Genomic DNA, 20283 nt, shown 5'->3' on the forward strand with positions numbered 1-20283 from the left:
CCATAGAGGTGATCCGTAGTACTGAGTTCCTAGTTATTATGTACTGCAGAGTTCCCCTTAAAGTAAATTTATGCATTCCTGTGCTATGAGATACCACTTGGTGGAAAAACATTAGACTGTGTGTGCACATTTACATTTTACATACAGTGGATAAAAATAAACATTTACAATAACATTTAAAAAACAGATAAAGTAAACATCTGGGTACATTTACAGATAACATCTTAATTTTCTACTAAGGTTAGAAAAGCATTTAGGAGTAATACTTTGAGTTATATAAAATTTGTTGGGTAGCTCTTATAAATCCTTTTCCCCTTTGCAAGCATTTAGGTAAATCAGTATCAGAAGAATACATTGCAGCCTTCTACTTTTATTCAACAAAAAGCACAAATGTACTTCACCAAAAGAACAAATTAAGGAAAATGTCTTAATTACACAAAGAACAGACTATATTCTTTTTCACTGTTTTCAGTTTCAGTGGCAGTGATGTGTGCAGCTTCTGATATACCCTCTCATTATATCCTCTTCAAGTCCTGTTCTGAAGAACAGTTAGCCCCATTAACCTAACAACAGTCTTGCAGTCTGATTGATAATCAGACACTAACATCAACAAAAGGGGACACTGTGCAAAAACTATGAAAAGGACTGTCTCTACACAAGACAAAGAAGTTGCTTAATTAAGTGAAAAATATTATACTGGTATGGGAGGTGGAAACGACATAGAGGGAATAATGACTTTTAAGCTTGATCTATAAATATGAACCTACTTGGTTCTGGTCTTTCTGGAATCAAACAATCTAAAATAGAATTAAAATCATCTATGCTTATCAGAATACAATGTAGCCAACACCATCTTTTTGCTATTGGCAGGTCAAATGCTGTTACAGTCATCTGTACTGCTCAAATAACAGCTGCATATTCTGGTATAAAACACACATGCACCCATGCATGCACGCAGACACATACATATTCATCCTAAATGAATGAAAGGGACTTGCACTTCTTACTGAATCTGGTAACTAGTGTCAGGAACACGGAAGCTGCCAATGAGCACTTTGAGCACAAGTTTTACAGTCCCATTACTCAGTCAAGACTTTTTTTCACAACTAAATCAGCAAGCTTCCGGTCCAGGTTGTTTCAGTTTACTGGCCCATAAAATAGAGGTCTCAGAATTAGTGTGCATGCAAGACCCAGACTTTTCACCTTAGCCCAAAATATGGATTGAGGATAATATTAAAATAAACAGGAATAATCTATGTGATAAACTAACATAGGTGCAACCAGCTAACCAAAGTTCAGCAACAAGTGGATCATCCTTTTTTTCTGAGATGTACTTACTCGAGGCTAAGTGTGGACACACCCAGAGATACTCCAGATGCAAACTTGGTGAAGAAGACATAGAAGGAATAGAAAATAGCCTCCAATCCTGGATAGTCTGGATACTTTAAGTTAAAATCATCAATCACATCAGGAAGCATGGACCTGTGTTGGAGAAGAAAGATATTAAAAAAATATTAAAAGATAATCGCCAACTATTCATTCTTTACAATCATAAGAATCATCAATACATTATTGTGGTTAGTTATTACACAACAAACAATAAGCACAGAATGCAGAGGAGTGACAGCAGTGATGCAGTTAAACAGGTGAGTCTGAATGGACATGAGGTGTGCTGAAAAACTGCAGCTCTGCATGCTGTAAGATAAATGGGAGATGAGCAAGACTAAGAAAAATAGCAACCATAGGGAAAACAAGACACAGAGCAGTTATTTTGTTGCGTGAAGACATGCTGCATGGAAACTAGAATGTCAGGAAATGTCTCACAATGGAATACAAAAACAGCTTAAGTCTCAAAACAATTAAAGGATTTTGAAAACTTATAAAACAGAGAAATATTAAGGATGTTATCCCTTTCATCAGTGAGCTGATAATGCATCTTGAGTACCATGTGAAGTTCTGGACACCTTATATTTGCAGGAACACACATCAGAGGTGGTTCAGAAAACAAAAACAATGCTAGGTGTGCCTCATATACTTTACAAAGAAACTAAAATACTAAATATGTTCAGTCTTGAAAACGTTTGGAGAATGTGATAACTTTCAAGGGACCTTTTAATGTCTGATTTGACAACACAATCTGGCGATGACAAAAGGAAAGAGTGATTTTCAGCTATGGTTGTCATGGGTGGAGATTCAACTTTTCCCAACTCAACAGACAGGGATTCTGAAGTTAGACAAAGTAATTCAGGAGTGCACGGGTACAGCTAGCTGCATGGATAGAGCATCAGCTCTACCATCTCCCTAAAATAATGGTGCTTTACTTTATAAGTGTTTTCTGATGCCTGTTGATCTGCATGTATTAAACTGGGTTTGGGCAAATAGGCTATTTGATGTTGTTGTCTTTCGGCTTTTCCCGGTTAGGGGTCGCCACAGCGGAACTCCGGTCCGCTAATGATTGGCAGTAGATTTTCATGAACACCGAGGTGCCAGCTCGACATTCAACCTTCAACGAATGCACGCCCATTTATCATGTCTTTCGAACGCCCACCCAACCGTGGTGAGGACATGCAGACTCCACACAGAAGGCACTCCCCGCACTCCAGCCGAGAATGGAACGGGAGTACCTCTTGCTGTGAGGCAACAACGCTACTGCTGCACCACCACGGTATTATTTGATTAATAGTGATACACCTCATTCACCATGCTGCCTTTAATTTTGGCTAAAAATCCTTTTCACACATGCATAACAGTTGCTATATTCATGACTAGTTGTATATGAGGCTCACACCATCAGTACTACAAACCAGTAAAATGATAAAAGAGCTGTTCATATCAGCATGGAATAATAACACGGCTTATTCTTTAAGACATTAATAGCAGGAAATGGGTCTATTTTGAACTCAGCGTGCTGATGCATACACTACACATGCATTTTTTTGAAAGATGGTATCTTTTTGTGAAAATGTGATATTTTTGATATAGCCCTTTTGTGTATTTTCCATCTCAGACAACAGGTTCATAGATTAGTACTAAGCTAACTGCCCTTGTGAGCCATTTTAAGCCTAGTCAATTGTCCCTTGTGATACTCAAACCCTGCACCTTGTGTTTGCAAGGCAAACACCTTAACCATTAGGCCACCCTCCCAACCTGGCAAATACCTTCTGCCAAAGGATGAATAAACCCAATCTTTCTAATGTAAAAACACAGTAGAAGATACCCACCCACAAGTGCAATGGTACCACAATCCAGTTAAACAACTAGCTTGAAATCCCTTGCTGAAGGTGATTTCAAGACAGTCTTATCGGTAGCATTGTCACCTCGCAGCAAGACGTTGTCGCGTTCGACTCTCAGCTAGAGCGTCTTCTGTGTGGAGGCATGCGTGAATGGGCATGCCTTCATTGAAGGTTGTGCGTCAGGGCTGGTAACTCGGCAGGTAAAAATCCACTACCAAACATTAGCGGACCGGAGTTCCGCTGTGGCGACCCCTAACCGGGATAAGCCGAAAGACACAACAACAACTTATAGCAGAAACAGTGAGAGAAAGAGCAATTTCTTTTTACGTAATTACATGGTAATGCACAAAAAAAAGAAAGAAGCTGTAGTAATCACTCAAAATAAATTAATCAAGTGCAATTTAGCAATCAAAAATAACTAGCATTCCCTAGATGGCACTGGATACAAGTAAAGCACTTCTGGAACACAGGCTAGGATGCCATGCATGTAGCAAAGGAGGTTTACTATAGCAATAACCCACGCCTGGGTGTGGGTAATGCAGGATTTTCCCACAGTTGGCGTGGTTTGGTCCCGAGGGACCAAACAAAGACAACCGTGGGTAAATCCCGCATTACCCACACCCAGAAGTGGGTTATTGCTATAATACTATGACATTATTTAAGAAAAGAAATAATTACTTTTCTTAAATAATGGCATTGTATAATGCCTCTTTGCTGCCCTTCCACAGCTGTCTGGTATCTGCGGCAGTTCTGATGTACTGCGCATGCCTACGCAGTACATCAGAGCTGTGGCCAAAAGCAACAGAGAAAGCAAGATCTCCATTGCTTTTTACTGTTTCGCTATGTTCAATGGGTTTAACATAGCGAGACAGCTTTAAAATAAGCAACGGAGATGTCCATTGCTTATTTTAAAGCTGTCTCACTATGTTAAACCCATTTAACATAGCGAAACAGTAAAAAGCAATGGAGCTCTTGCTTTCTCCATTGCTTTTTTTTTTAAACCTGTCTCGCTATGTTAAATGGGTTTAACATAGCGAGACAGCTTTAAAATAAGCAACAGAGATCTCTGTTGCTTATTTTAAAGCTGTCTCGCTATGTTAAACCCATTTAACATAGAGAGACAGGTTTAAAAAAAGCAATGGAGAAAGCAAGATCTCCGTTGCTTTTACACACTGTGTCGCTATGTTAAAGGAGTTTAACATAGTGAGAGCTTTAAAAAGCAACGGAGATCTCCGTTGCTTTTTTTAAACCTGTCTCGCTATGTTAAACTCTTTTAACATAGCGAGACAGTGTTTTAAAAGAGACTTATACTAATGGAAAACGTCTGGGCGACCGGACCTTTTTCCATTAGTATAAGTCGATTTACAACGTGCACGCTGGCCAATCAGCGTGCATGTTTTGGAATATTAATGGGGGGTCATGGTGTAATCAACAGCAATACTGGTCTATTGTGTGGGCACTCACTATCATGAAAAACAATGGGTGGGAAGTGTACATAAACAGCTTGTACAACAGACAAAAGCAGTAAAAGAGGGGAGGGTGGGCCTTTGAACATCAGAGTACCATAAGGGGTAGAAGCCAGAACACAGGATTCAAAGTAGAAGCATCTTAACTGAAGTCAGTATTGGAGCTCTTTCACAACCTTTAGCTTAATGGCTCAGTAGAGGGTGAGGCAGACACAAAGAACAGAAGAACAGAAAAGCACCAGAATGGAACTTTTCTGAGTTACAGGTCAATGACCCCAGGTAGATTAGAATTTCAGAAACATTAGCTTAATGTCTCTTTGGGAGATGGGGCAGACACAAAGAGCAGAGGAACAAAAAGACACTGGAATACAACTTTAAGCAGGTAAATGGTAAGCAAAATGTAATACTGTTGAAGCAAAACTGGAATATCAACAATTGTAAAAGCACCAATGCACAAATCCTGGAGAAAAAAAAACAACAAAAAAAAAAAACAATACTACAGTAATTCTACTACAGTTTAAGGCATCAGACTATGCAGAAACCTACTAGTAATACTGTTGATTGAAATAAATGCAGTAATAAATGGCTAAATAAGGCTCAAATCTAACAGTAGTTCATAGTTCTGCATCAACTGTGAATGAAATTACAAGACTACGACCCAGCAGGGCTTACAATACAAACTATACAAACTACTAGATTTTACAAGTACTGCTACTTGTTGAGATAGAAGTGCAGTATAATGAAGAAACAGTTTTCCCACTAATGCAAATGAATCTAGAACTGTTATGACCTAGATTCATGCTACTGCATATACGGCAGCAATGATCGAACAGTATTAAGAAGATAAAGCAGCTTTGAAAGCTGTAAAATACATCTTGCTGTTGCACAAAAAAGATAGACTGACATGTTAGGTTTTAAGGCTACAGTCCATCAAAGGAACAGATAGCTTTGCTCTCTGTCTGTGTGGCAGCATAAAGTGCTTTATTTATTTCAAATCTAAAAAAAAAAAAAAAACACTCTGTATTCTTATACTTCTGTAAGTATCTGTACATGGGAGCAGCTGAAGTTCCATATATGGCAAAGAATTATGATTAGGTACCCCCTAAATCATAATAAAGTATTTAGGTGTTCTTGACATGGATGCAATGATTTACTTTTCAAGTTTAGCTTCACTTTGCTCTAGATGTGAATTTCTTATGTGTTTAACACATAACTTGGTTATGATCAGAGACCTGATTCTAATCCTGTATGTTTTAATTAAAAGAAAAAAAAACATGCCGTCTGCAACTATAACTTTAGATTTTTGCCCACAATTCTTGTTTATAAAATGAGGAGACATTTTGAACTCTGAAATTTTAGCAAGGTTTTTATACTTTCAAGTGATGGAGCTATAAAGATAAATCACAACAATAAGAAACACTAACCATGACAATAAAAAGGCTGCTGCAACACTGACACCAGCAGCAACAGACACCAAGTAGGCTACAACGAGGTTACTCTTTATTGTTACAATCAGGATCAGGAAGGGAATTGCAGACTGGAAAAGGAAAAAAAAAAGAGTTAGTACAGAACATGGCAGTCCATCTTTACACCCCCTTTTTCTTTAACTTCACAAAACATTTTTTGATATTAGTCTCTCAGCCATTGTCACCATCTTACTATTTGTTCAAGTAGCCAAGCGTGTTAAGCTATTTTCTATAGGATCTTGGAGTATCTTGCAGTTTTCTATAGATACTGCCAATATCTCATAATCTTATGATCTCATGATGTCATGCAAATGCAATGCCTCAGTAATGAAATAAAGGATGCTTTGAATGTTAGCCTATTTATACCTTCCAAGCTTTTGCAGTCCTCTCACCAAGCCTAGTTACAGCAATGCTAACTGCACTCAATACCTTTCTGTGTTAAACCAGGAACCAAACATTTCAAAATTTAGGGGCATGCATGACTACAGGAGTCACTGGCAAGAACTCTATTATATATAAAACCTTTCCACAACATATTCCAGTACCTCAAAGTCAGTAAAGAGGTATGACTGCCAAATTCATCTCCCACAGCACTTCATACTTTGACCATGGAAATACCATATTTTTAATATCTGTTATATTTGATGGACAAGGCAATGTCCCATTCACTCATTCCACAGAGACCATTAATGCCTCAGTAGACTGATTTCTTTGGATATTACAGATTGTTCAAAGTATAAACAAAAACAAGCAAAAGCATCTCCTCTTTCTAGCAAAATACCAGCATTGTTTGCTATTTAGTGACAGGGTCTTCACAGTCCACATTTGTTAGCACAAAACCCACAATATGTCAAAGCAGATGTTTAGTAATGCTGCTATGGCTCTGCATCTGTTCATAGGGCCTCACAATGTTATGTTTTATTACAGAATTAACATACTCCATAAGGTGCCAACTGTAGCAGTGAAGGATCCCTCACATTATTCCTGGAAAAAGTAAATTAGCTACTATCTGCTCACTCCTTACCCTTCTCAACTAGTCCTTCAACAGCTAGGTCACAAATCAAACCACAGCTGATAACCTCATGCCATGTCTATTTATACATTTCTTTTCTCAGAGACAGGCAGTGTTGACGTCTGTTTTATGGATACTCTTAAAACATTTGTGCGTCTTCTCTTTCTTTCTTTATTCAAGACTATATGTATTAAGCTTTCCTAAGCCTTTTTTATATTGCCTCCAGTGCATAACATCCTGGTTTTGCTTCATTCCTTTGAAGTGCTTCTGATATGTGTATGCCCTTTAAGGGAAAGATGCCACTTACTTCAGTGCTCTTTATATAAAGTCTGCAAAATAAGACAAAGTAATTTAAATGTGGCACGTCTAACCACATAAAGAAAGAATAATTCCTACTCCAGAGATTTTCACAGATTACTGGTTAAGATCACTGTCCTCCTATGTAGATTAAAAGGACGCATTTAGTTGAAATGATCTCCCTTTAATTACCTTATTCCATCTGCTAATAGTATATCATTATCCTGTCCTCACAAGGTGGAATGACTTGCAGTTTAGTTGTCATCACTTTACGCCATTAACCTAGTAAGACTTTTCTGTGCCATCCACTAATTTCTGCTTCTCGTGGCATATATCTATCACTGCATGCCCACTGTATCGTCCACATTACTAAATGGCAAACTAATACTATTTTCCATTAATGACTCTAGAGTGCTCCAGTCTGCCAAGTCAGACAATCAAAAGAATGAGCAGGAAAGGACAATATCATATAGGAGAAACCTCCACTTACTGAGATGCCAATGTAGCAAGATGTCTTCTTGCCAAATCTCGATAGAAACCACTGCCAGAAAGGGATTGTCAATGTAGCAGAGAGCTGAAGGAGAAAATAAAATGAATTCAAATCAAAGTTACAATAAACACTTTGTCTAATAGAATACTTTGTCTAATAGATACTTTATTCCTCTGACAATATAAGTGCACTGGGAGGTTCTGCAGCTACCACCAGCAAGGATACACCAAAAGAAGGAACAAAATAATTCTAGTTAACTTATCAGATCCAAGTTTGGTATGAAGACAACATAACAGTGTGGCTGAGATATATACATAAAAGGAAACAGATGCATAGCATCACTGTTAATTTGGTTAACATACTTTCACTACAAATGTAAATTAAACATTACATATTGTTGAAGCTTCCTTCTACAATTTTTTTCCTGATGGGCAGCTAAACCCACATCTTTACTGTCCTCCTCATCAGTTAACTGCATTCTGCTTTCCCAGACTATTACACAGTAAACGAAACTCAATACAGGACAGGCCTTTCAGTTTTAACATTAAAGTCCTATGCAAGGAGGACTGTATGCTACCAGTTGAACTGAGTAAAACTTTAGCTGTTTGCATTCCATTTTAGTCATTCCATTTAAAAAAATCTACCTACCAGCACCTATACAAACAGGAAATTAAGGGTGAAATATGTACTTGTTATGCAAAATGAGGGTTCTATGACTAATTGCATAGTTGTGGGCATGAGAAACATGGCTACGGAGATAAAGTAGGAATTTACAAGCCAATCAAATATCAGTAATTTGATATGAGATTCATTTCTGAAGAGATGGATGCACAGAAAGTTAGCTGATTTTAGGAAATCTGACAAATTGTTAGAAGTACACGTGACAAACAATTCCTAAAATATACAGATTAAGTATCTACTTGAAAAAAGAAATAAAAGCAAAAGTGTCAACAAAAGAGTTGAGGATTTTAAATCTATGCATAAGGGACATAGAGGCTACATTTAAATTAATAATGTTTGGTACATTAACATTTTGTCAGCCTTCTCTAAATTACAGTTTGTTAGAGTCATACCATTAGTAATACTACAGCAGAGGAAACACAAAATATCAGCTTTTCATAATCAGTGATTACAAATATTCTGCTGTGTCAATGAAAAAGTAGAAATGTTCTGTGCATATAGATTACTACAACGTTAGAAAGGGACAAACCCATTCAATGGGTTAATAAAAGGTACAGAAAGCGCATAAGAAAGAAATTGAATGCACTGAATAATAGCAGAAGATTTATTAAAAGGAGGCAATATAATACATTGTGAGGAAAAAAAAACAATGCATTGATAAAAACCACAAAAAGAAATGTAAGAAAAGCTGCTATTAAACAGGGATAATTAGAATGGCAAATAAAATATTGCATAGTAACCATAAGAACCAATCAAAGGAGGTTAGAAAAGACTTGGAAAAAGAACGGAAAAGCAGCATAGAAAGGAATGATGGGAGGACATCTGCATGACTCCCAAATATGCAACAGAGTCCAGAAGGTTTTGAATTTTTACATGGAAGTGTTTGCATAGGTATTTTACACCACAAGCATCTTCTTCGTCTTTCGGCTGCTCCTGTTAGGGGTCGCCACAGCCGATCAACTGTTTCCATTTCTTCCTGTCCTCTGCATCTTGCTCTGTCACACCAACCGCCTGCATGTCCTCTCTCACCACATCCATAAACCTTATCTTAGGCCTTCCTCTTTTCCTGTTACCTGGCACCTTCATCCTTAGCATCTTTTTCCCAATATACTCTGCATCCCTCCTCAGCACATGTCCAAACCAACATAATCTTGTCTCTCTGGCTTTGTCTCCAAACCTTCCAACCTAGGCTGACCCTCTAATATACTTATTCCTAATCCTGTCCATCCTCATCACACCCAGTGCAAATCTTAACATCTTCATCTCTGCCACGTCAAGCTCTGACTCCTGCCTTTTTGTCAGTGCCACTGTCTCCAACCCGTATAACATAGCTGGTCTCACTACCCTCTTGTAGACCTTCCCTTTCACTCTTACTGGTACTCATCTGTCACAAATCACTCCTGACACTCTTCTCCACCCACTCCATCCTGCCTGTACTCTCTTCTTCACCTCTCTTCCACACTCACCATTACTCTGAACTGTTGATCCCAAGTACTTAAACTCATTCACCTTCGCCACCTCTACTCCCTGCATCCTCACCATTCCTCTGTCCTCCCTCTCATTCACACACATATATTCTGTCTTAGTCCTGCTGACCTTCATTCCTCTTCTCGCTAGAGCATATCTCCACCTTTCCAGGGTCTCCTCCACCTGTTCCATACTCTCACTACAAATCACAATGTCATCTGCAAACATCATAGTCCACGGGGACTCCTGCCTGATCTCGTCTGTCAACCTGTCCATCACCATTGCAAATAAGAAAGGGCTCAGAGCTGATCCTTGATGTAATCCCACCTCCACCTTAAACGCATCCGTCACTCTCACAGCAGACCTCACCGCTGTCACACTACCCTCGTACATATCTTGTACCACTCTTACATACTTCTCTGACACTCCTGACTTCCTCATACAATACCACAACTCCTTTCTAGGCACCCTGTCATATGCTTTCTCTAAATCCACAAAGACACAATGCAACTCCTTCTGACCTTTTCTGTACTTCTCCATCAACACTCTCAGAGCAAACATCACATCTGTAGTGCTCTTTCCTGGCATGAAACCATACTGCTGATCACTAATCATCACCTCCCTTCTTAACCTGGCTTCCACTACTCTTTCCATAACTTCATGCTGTGACCAGTTTAATCCCTCTGTAGTTACTACAGCTCTGCACATCACCCTTATTCTTAAAAATCGGTACCAAAACACTTTTTCTCCATTCCTCAGGCATCCTCTCACTTTCCAGGATTTCATTAAACAATCTAGTTAAAAACTCCACTGCCATTTCACCTAAACACCTCCATGCTTCCACAGGTATGTCATCTGGACCAACAGCCTTTCTGTTCTTCATCCTCTTCATAGCTATCCTTACTTCCTCCTTACTAATCCACTGCACTTCCTGATTCACTATCCGCACATCATCCAACCTTCTCTCCCTCTCATTCTCTTCATTCATCACCCCTTCAAAGTACTCTTTCCATCTGCTCAACACACTCTCAGGTAGTAAATGCTGGTGCGATATTGAGAAAGAGAAAAGTACTTGGCAACATGTTTTTGGGAATGTAACAAGTTGGCAGGTCTTAAAAATTCCCTACAGAGTACTTGTCAGAAATGTTGGGGGAGTAAATTAATATAAATAAGGAAATTATTCTTTTGAGCTGGGATATAGCATCTGAATTTCATAGATACAGTAAGAAATGTCTTACTAACTTTAATGATATTGGCTGCCAAAAAACTACTAGAAAATAGACAATAAACTCTAAACCAGCTGTAACTAAAGTATGGAATATTGTATAAGAGATAAAAATAACTGAAGGCGGAATCTTTACAAAAGATAAGCCAAATTACATAGAAATCAATGGAATTTGTGGAACAATACACATAGAATAATGAAGTAGAAGGACAAGTGAGATTCAAGGGAAGGCAGGAAATAATAAATGTATGCAATGTTGGAGTGAATGAAAATTGTTAAAAAGAAAACGTAGAGTGCATGAAAAAAAATGACAAAATCAATATGGCTTGTTTTCTATTAATATATCTAGAGTTGTCATATTTTAAAATGCGATGATTCAATAAAATGTTTCAAAAAGAAAGTGAAGCTAAAAGAATAAAGGTTGACAATAAAACCGAGGATGGTATAAAGCAGTTATTTAAGTAGATAAGGGATGCAAAATATTGTATCTCACTGAAATGAGTATAAGAATGATGCGCAAATACTTTCATGGACAGAATTAATTGCCTATCTCATTCACAAATTATTTCATACTTTAATTACATATTAATGGTGCAGTGGTACAGCAGTTGCATTGTTGCCTCACAGCAAGAGGTTCTCTGGTTTGAATCTTGTCTGGGGTGCCTTCTGAATGGAGTCTGCATGTTCTCCCTGCATTTGTGTGGGTTCCTTCCGGGTGCTCTGATTTCCTCCCATGTTACAAAGACATGTGTCTGGAGCATTTCTCCATGGACCTTCACTGAATAGTGTCTTTGTTCCAAGTCGAACCTTCCTGGTAAACAAAATGTTAAATAAAAATAAATAAAAAATAAACTGGGTGGACTTTATACAGAAGTCTGAATCAAACAAACAGAGATAGTGTTCACTAAGAATGAACTAATTTTATGTTAGATAAGACCTCGGGATCAAAAGGAATAACATTTGAAAATATAGACTATATGATGGACAGTAGTTCAATCATTTGTTATACTGTGGTATAATGTCCAGAGACTGGAAGCAGGCACTCATGTTACCAATTAAGTAGGGCCAGGCACTAGAAGACTTTGACGAATTTTAGATGCATCAGATTACTTATCAGAATAAGTAAGGTTAATGCAAATTGTATGGTACACCACCTGAAGAAATATAGAAATGCCAGTCACAAAGACAGTTAAATTGTGTCAGTGACATATTTCTTTATGACGAATGGACTAATAAAATTATCACAGAATGCTCAGTACAGTATGTGTAGAAGTAGCCTCAAAAGGGGTTAGTTTTGGAACTCACTTTTTCTGTAACTTCACTATGGCCTTGCTAAATGTATGAGTACACTTCATACAAACTATAGGTGTTATAATAAGTTCATAGGTTCATATATGTGTACTAGTCTAATGGCACTGGAGCCTTTACAAGCCTAGCCCATAGGATTACCCTGCCATTATAACATTTATTTATTTATTTTACATTTGTTGACCGGGCTAGTCTAACTGGATATATGTCCATTTTCAGTAGAGGCCCGGGGAGATAAGCTCCAAGATAGGACAATGGAATTAACACAATAACAACTAGGAAACATCAGACAAATAAATCCTATTAATAGTAGCTATTAGAGGTTATTACAGTAAAATTTACAGTGCAGAATACAGGCATAACATAGGATGCTAATACAATCAAGGTATTCTATAGATAGTATAATAGATTAAATAGGACAGAGTTGCTGTTAATGAGCAGATGGGGTAGGAAGAGCAAAGTATTTAGAGACATATAGGCTAGTCAGGTTTTGAACAGGGGCATAACCAGTGAGTTTTGAGGAACACTTTCAATTTGTTTTTGAAACAAGATAGTGAGGGAAGTGTGGAGAGTTCATTTGGGAGGAGATTCCAGGCTTTTCCAACAATATTAGAAAAAAGGGAGTAACCAGCCTTGTTGTTTGGCTTAGTGGTATGTACTAGAAGTTTCTGAGAAGACCTCAAGGATTCCAGGTTTTTATAGGGAGTGATTAGTGTGGAAAGAATAGGAGTTTTGGAAGGTTTGTAAAGAGTGTTGTGGGCTATAGTTAGCTGATGGAATTTAATAAGATTTTGTAGTTCAAGCCATCCTAGCTGCTTTAAATTAATGCAGTGATAGGTTCTGAATGGTTTGCCTGTTGGAAATCTGGAAATGTTATTGTAAGACATTTCCAATTTGCTAAGATTATTTTTAGATAGGTTAGTAAAAATAGGTGAGGCATAAAGAAGAGAAGAGATTAGATGAGTGTGTGCTATTGTGGTTCTAGCTGAAGGTAGGATGAAGGATTTTATCCTATAGAGAGAGCTTAGCTTTTTGTTGACAGTTTTTATTGTATTGTTAATATGGGTATCGAAGTTCAGATTATTGTCAATGGTGACACCTAATAGTTTGGTGGTTGGTTCAGGGGATATAATAGTTTTATTGGTAGAGTTAACTGAGAAATCCAATGGGGGGGACTTCTTAGTAGGAGAGAAAATGAGGAGTTTAGTCTTTTTGGGGTTTAGGAGAAGGCATCTATGTGTGAACCATTGCTCAACTGTGTTAAATACTTGTTGGGTAAGAGCGAGAAGTTCAAAAGAGGAGGGGGCTGAGCATATCAGTGTAGAGTCATCTGCATATTGTATGCATGTAGTTTGGGGGATGGCAAGGTGGAGGTCATTAATGAATATGGAAAAAAGTAGAGGTCCAAGGATGGACCCTTGAAGGACACCCAGGTTGACAGGCAGGTGAGTAGAGAGAGACTTGTTCCAAAGTACGGCCTGTTGTCTTTTATCGAGGTAGGACTGAAACCACTTTATGGAGGATGAATCTAGTGACAGGGATTTCAGTATTTTGATGAGAATTTGGTGATTTACCATGTCAAAAGCTTTAGACAGGTCAATAAATAGTGCTGAAGAGAGTTTGTTTAGATTGCGTTTTTTGTTGATACAATCTGTGAAGGAAAGGAGGGCAGTAGTAGTGCTATGCGATGGTCTGAAACCATGTTGACAGTTGGCTAGTAAGTTATTTTGTGTTAGATGGTTGAGTAATTGTCTGTGAATGCATTTTTCCATGATCTTTGCCAGAGGTGAGAGGAGGGCAATGGGGCGGTAATTGGAGAGTTCAATGGATTGTCCTCCTTTGTGGAGGGGGATAATATGGGAAATTTTCCAAAAACTGGGGATATAACTTTCAGTAATAGTTCTATTGATCAGGATAGAAACGGGATAGGCAATAGCTTTGGCGGATTTTTGTAGGAATTCAGCAGGTAGTTGGTCAGCTGAGGGTGAGCATGGTTTCAGTTTCTGTAGAAGGGATAGAATATATGATGTTGGGATGGGTTGAAAATGAAAAGTAGGGGGTGAGGATGATTCATCGGAAGGTAGAGTGAAGTTGTTAGGTGATAGTTAACTAGCTAGTGTTTATATAGCATCAGTAAAAAAGCTATTAAAAGCATTAGCTATATGTATTGGTTGTTTGTGTTCAGTGTTTTGAGGGTTTGGAGTAGTGGATTGCCCTGGATGGAGTAGCTGGTTGATACTAGACCAGAATTCTCTGGCTTATTTTGACTAGCTTGTTGGGATTGCAGGTAGTAGTTTTTTTGTCAGATATTATAGCTTTCTTAGTTTCATTTCTTAGTTGTCTAAATATTTGTTGGTCTATAGGGTTTTTTGTTTTCCTCCATTTTGCCCAATGTTTGTTTCTTAAATTTATTTTATGTTTGGTTTCTTTAGAGAGCCATGGAGCATGTTTGGTTTTAGTTCTAATTAGTCTGGTTGGGGCATGGTGGTTGAGGATGGCAAGGAAGTTGGAGTTAAACTAACTAACGGCGTCAGTCGCATGCTCTTAGTTCTAACTGGAACAGTTGAGGGTTAAAGTACTTTTTAGACCTGATGTTTTTTGCAGATGTTGGGGAGGGAAAGTTGGTTTTATGTCTGATGATAAAGGTAAGAGAGTGGTCACTTAAATCATCAGGGAGGGTTCCTGAGTCATAAATGTGTGGATGATGGTTAATGAGAATCCAGTCTAATAAGCTAGATTTCTTGTTAGATTTATTTATCCTGGTAGGGGAGGTAATGGTTTGGGAATGCCCATATAGGATTATATGGTTTGTGGGGACTGCTGCAGAAGCAGGTCCAGTCAATATTTGTGTCGCCTAGGATAATGGTTTCTTGAGGCAGGTTTTGGGAAAGCCAGCAAAGTATATTTTCCAAGGTCGCTGTGTTATTACCAGGAGGTAGATATATACAGATAATATAGATGGATTTGGAATTGTTAAGAAGAAGTTTGGAGATAAGAATTTCTGCATTGGAGTCTATAGGTGGTTTACAGTTATGAGTGGCTAATTGTAAGCTAGATTTATATAGGATAGCAACCCCTCCACCTTTCTTGGATGTTCGGTCTCGTCTCAGGATATTATATCCAGGTGGGATGATTTCATTGTCTTTGGTTGCAGGTTTTAACCAAGTTTCTGTTAAGCAGAGAATATCAAAGGAATAGATTTCAGTTAGAGCTTGGAGTTGAGTTACTTTATTGTTTATACTTCGTATATTAAGATGAGCAATTAAAAGGGAGTTAGCTTGTTTGGATAGGGCTTGGGTAGGTAATTCTTTGAGGTTGAGAAGAGAGATAGGAGTTGTTGGAGGGCCTGGGTTAGGGTGAATGTCACCATCCTTTAAAGAGAGTAGTAGGCTTAGATAGTGTGGGTTGGGGAATTTGCTGTATAGAGATAGACTTTTTTGGGGTTTAGATTGTTGTATTTTGTGTGTAGTGTTTTATGATATTTAGGAAGTATGTAGTTAGATGAGGATGTTATGTTAGCATGAATAAAATGGAAAGATGAGTTTGGAGAGTTGGTTTCTTTCTTGCGTTAGTTTAGGTTTGGGTCTAGTGAGCTTTCAAATGAGGTGAATAGATGGGTGAGGATTAAAGAAGGTAGTAGTGAGAGTGTGAATAAGAGTGTGAAAAAGGATGGGATGGATTGTTTATTCATTATATGAACTGATATAGGTTCTTTGTAGGTCGAAGATAGAAATGTGTTGGGAGGAGGTTAGAGAGTGAGTAGAGTGTGGTGTGATAGGAGGAGAATAGTGAGAAGTTAGTATTACTGGAGTTGGGTAACAGGAGAGTGTTTAGGAGAAAAGATAGTGGGAAAGAGTGTCTTTGAAGTGGAAATGGTAAGATCACGAGGTATGATTTGAGAGTAATGGGAAGAGGAAGGGGTGTGGTTAGAGAGTAACAGGAAGAGGAAAAGGTGTGGTTAGTAAGTATAAAGGTAGGACCCTTGGGGGTAGGTGGGAATTAGGGGTAGGGAGCGGGTAGAAACAAATATTGGAGCAGTTGATGAAAAACAATCAGCTAGGGTAAGTCTAGTGGTATAATGGAATAGAATAGGGGCTAGAATGTGTTTATAGTCTATAGATATGAAGGGGAAAAGAAAAAAGAGAGAGAGGACTAGACAGGTGTCTGTGGACAGTAGAAATGAAGGAAAAAACAAAAGAGACAGCTAAATAGCACTTCTGGGACTACTGAAGTTAAGAACTGAGGTAAAGAGTTGATAATGAGAAAAAAGGGTAAGAGTAGAAAATGTGCCATCTAGTGGGCAATTCAAGTATTGCAGTCTTGATTGAGAGGGAGTAAAAATAGTAGACTACAGTTGTAAAGTGAGAAAAAAAAAGAAAAAAGACAAGGGGGTATCTATACAGGTAGTAACTATACAGCTGTAAAGTGAGAAAAAAAAAAGAAAAACAAAGGGGGTATCTATACAGGTAGGAGGGGATGAGATAGTGAAGGTAATGTAGAAGGGGAAGCATCTGCTGCTGGCTGTCCTAGCTCAGGCCTGGGTATAACATTTATATTTTTGGTACAGTCAATAGAAAGACTTTCTAGTTGGAATTATTCAGCAGACATACTTTACTGTTTTCCTTGAAAGGGGATTGTAGGATTGTTTTGCATTGAGGTGACCCACCGATATTTGGAGAGGGTTCTTATCTTCCTGCTGACTAGCACTGGAAGCACAGGATGAATATAAATTAGGAGGCAAGAGAGAAAAGATAGAGGATAAGAGTCATAGATAACAAAGCAAGGTAGAACTTCACAAAATAACAGTAATCAAACCCTGACTCAATTATTGCAGTATCCAATGTACATTTCAAAAACCATATGCATAATTGAATAAACAGTCATTCACAGGGCAGTATCCAATGTACATTTCAAAAAACATATGCATAATTAAATCAACAGTCATTCACAGGGACATAAGAGCTGGTTAGCTGTAATGCATATTAATTATTTGGTGGCAGCAATGCAAGGTATATGATGCAGCACTTGTGTACCCCTTTTGTATAACAATATAAATATAGTCAGCAGTTAAAAAAAAATTCTGTTTTACTTGGCAGCAGTAGATAACTAATTAAATCAGAGTTTATAAATACAAGTAAGGACTTTGCCAGCAGTAGTATAGGACATTATAAAACAGTAGTTATCAACCAGTAAATATAGAAAGCAGTTAACAAGCAATTCTGCTCTATTCAACAACAGCAGTAAAGCTACTTATATCAGAGTTTGTAAATACTTATAAAGACTTGCCAGCAGCAATATATGACAACTTTAAAACAACAATAATCAGCCCCTTTTGTTAGCACTGTTGGAGGGGGGTACATTTAACCCTAGCCCTTTATTGTTCTCTATGTGGATGTTGTGTCTTTAAGTGCCATTTACCGGCTTTTAAGGGAGGGTGAGAATATGAGAAATATTCTCCTGGTTAGGGTAAGCATTGAGGTGGCGTTGCAGTAGCCTTATTTTGTAAGATAATGAATTATCATGCTAAGAAGTGGAGTCCAAAATAAATCTGATATCTGGCTTTTAACGGAGGACTTAGATATGTCTAAAAGATCCTCAGGAAGGAAAAGCACTTGGGTGGCGCTATAATAAATCTTTAAGTACTTATTAATGTTCTATAGGGAACCTTTAAGCACTTGTTAACGGTCTATAAAGAACCAGCACTCACAGGGCGGTATATTTTATAGAGCCATTTCCTACCTTCCGTAGTGGCTTAGACTTGTTACTGTATCCACTGGTAAGGGAGGGCAGTTAGGTGGCGCTGTATCAAATCTTATTGCATATTGGGTGCCCAATAAAGAATGGGCACACTAAATAGCGACTGTAGTTTTGCAGCCGTTTAGTTTCTTTTAATAGTAGTGCATGCAGTCTTGACGGTATTGCTTTTCAGCATTTAGACTGGCTTTAACATAAAACTTTATAAAATAAACTCTACTTCAAAACAGACAAAACCAGGATAACTTTTGGCAACAAGAAAATAGAAGCTATTTATATGAGATGAAAGTAATGGAAAGTGCAACAGTCCTCCAAATCTAGGCCTGTGCGTAGATGGTGTTTTTATGATCACATTGCTATTACTGAGGAAAAAAAGCTAAGTGACCAGAGGTTTTATCCTAAGGTATTGTAAGATTAAGTGATTTTACCCCTTTACAAATAACTGATAAAATCTAAGATGGCAATTGATGTAACTGCATGGCATCTATAAAATCACAAATATTTCAAAACAGTGGGAACCACAGACAAAATGGAGAAATAATTCAAGGAATGAAGGTATATACACCCTGGGATCGGCTTTCATATCTGGAATTTATATTCATTAAGTTGCCGATGGATGCGAGGGACCTCACCATCATTTTATGGATGAATGCTTCATAGTGGGCAGGATTAAACATATTAGCAACAATATATAACTGAGGAAAAAATCCCAGAGAAATATAAATGGTTAGCTGGAATACAGAAAGAGTTGTATAATACTGGAATGCAATGCCAGAGTTGTATAATACTGGAATGCAATGCCAGAAAACACACAAGAAGTACCCAGTGTCAAAAGTTTTGAAATGATGTTGGACAGTTACATAGCTGACCAAAAACTGTGTTATAAATAAAGCAGGTCAGTAAAGCATGAACTGTAAGATGTGATCTAATATCTACGTGATTACTGCACAAATATCCACAAAGCAAACATTTAAAAGAACAAAAAGTACTGCCTTTGGTGGAAAGGTCTCTAACAGCAGCATATTCCAGTGGGAAGTTTGTTGCTTGTTGGTAAAATGTGGTGTAATTAGCAATGCACTTGAGAGCTTGCACTGGCCAAGTAAAACCCTTTCCTTATCTATCTGAAGACAAACAGGCTTTTTCTGGACTTGTGCATACTTTTCAGATAAAAACTGAACTGGGAAGAAACAAAACAGGTAGATGAATGGACTAATTTAAAAAACATTTTGAAAATGCTTTCATAATAGAGCAAGAGTATGTCTCAATAGAACAGTGTCAGTAGCTCAACAGGTAGCATATTTTCTTTTGGTGTTGCTACATCAGAAGGCTGTGGGGTCTGTTCCTATCCCAGCTGCTTAGATAAATTTTCCTTTACTGACACTGCATTGCTGCATAAAAGAGTATGATGTACGCCAGCGTGTGCTGTCCTTCAAATGAAATGTTAAACTGAGGTCTCATTGCATGAGGTGGTGGTGACTCAGGTGAATGGAAAAGATCCTGTGGCACTTATTGAACAAAAGAAAAGAGGAAGTTCGACCAAGTGATTATCAAACAAAAGAACAGAGAAAATATGACCCAGTGACCTTGCCCAATTCTCCTGGTCAGTGTAAATACCACCTCAGGTCTTCCTTGAAAAGTGGGACTATCCCGGGCAACAAAATATATATGCGTGTGTGTGTGTGTGTGTGTGTGTGTGTGTGTGTGTGTGTGTGTGTGTGTGTATGTGTGTATATGGAGAGAGACAGAAAGTGGGAGAGAGAGAGAGAGAGACAGAAAGATACATTCATACATAACTTATCCTTCTGGAAGGCCATGTAGGGTTACTTACTAAAGGACTTCAGTTGTCTCTATAATACAGGAATAAAATCCTGACTATGACCAACA

At 38.0% G+C, this 20283-nt stretch overlaps 1 protein-coding gene across 1 annotated transcript in view; it reads right to left on the minus strand.

The window, feature by feature from the left end:
* Positions 1 to 20283, minus strand: part of MFSD2A (major facilitator superfamily domain containing 2A) — a 191633-nt gene that overhangs the window by 18257 nt on the left and 153093 nt on the right. The window contains exons 10-12 of the mRNA XM_044084790.1: positions 7965 to 8048; positions 6124 to 6236; positions 1339 to 1482 (exon numbers count right to left, since the gene is read on the minus strand). Of these exons, the coding sequence (XP_043940725.1) occupies positions 1339 to 1482; positions 6124 to 6236; positions 7965 to 8048 (341 nt within the window). The remainder of the gene's footprint in view (positions 1 to 1338; positions 1483 to 6123; positions 6237 to 7964; positions 8049 to 20283) is intronic.

The sequence above is a fragment of the Protopterus annectens genome, chromosome 1.part1 (assembly GCF_019279795.1).
Source record: "Protopterus annectens isolate FY-2018-M chromosome 1.part1, PAN1.0, whole genome shotgun sequence".
In the NCBI taxonomy this organism is placed as follows: domain Eukaryota; kingdom Metazoa; phylum Chordata; order Ceratodontiformes; family Protopteridae; genus Protopterus; species Protopterus annectens.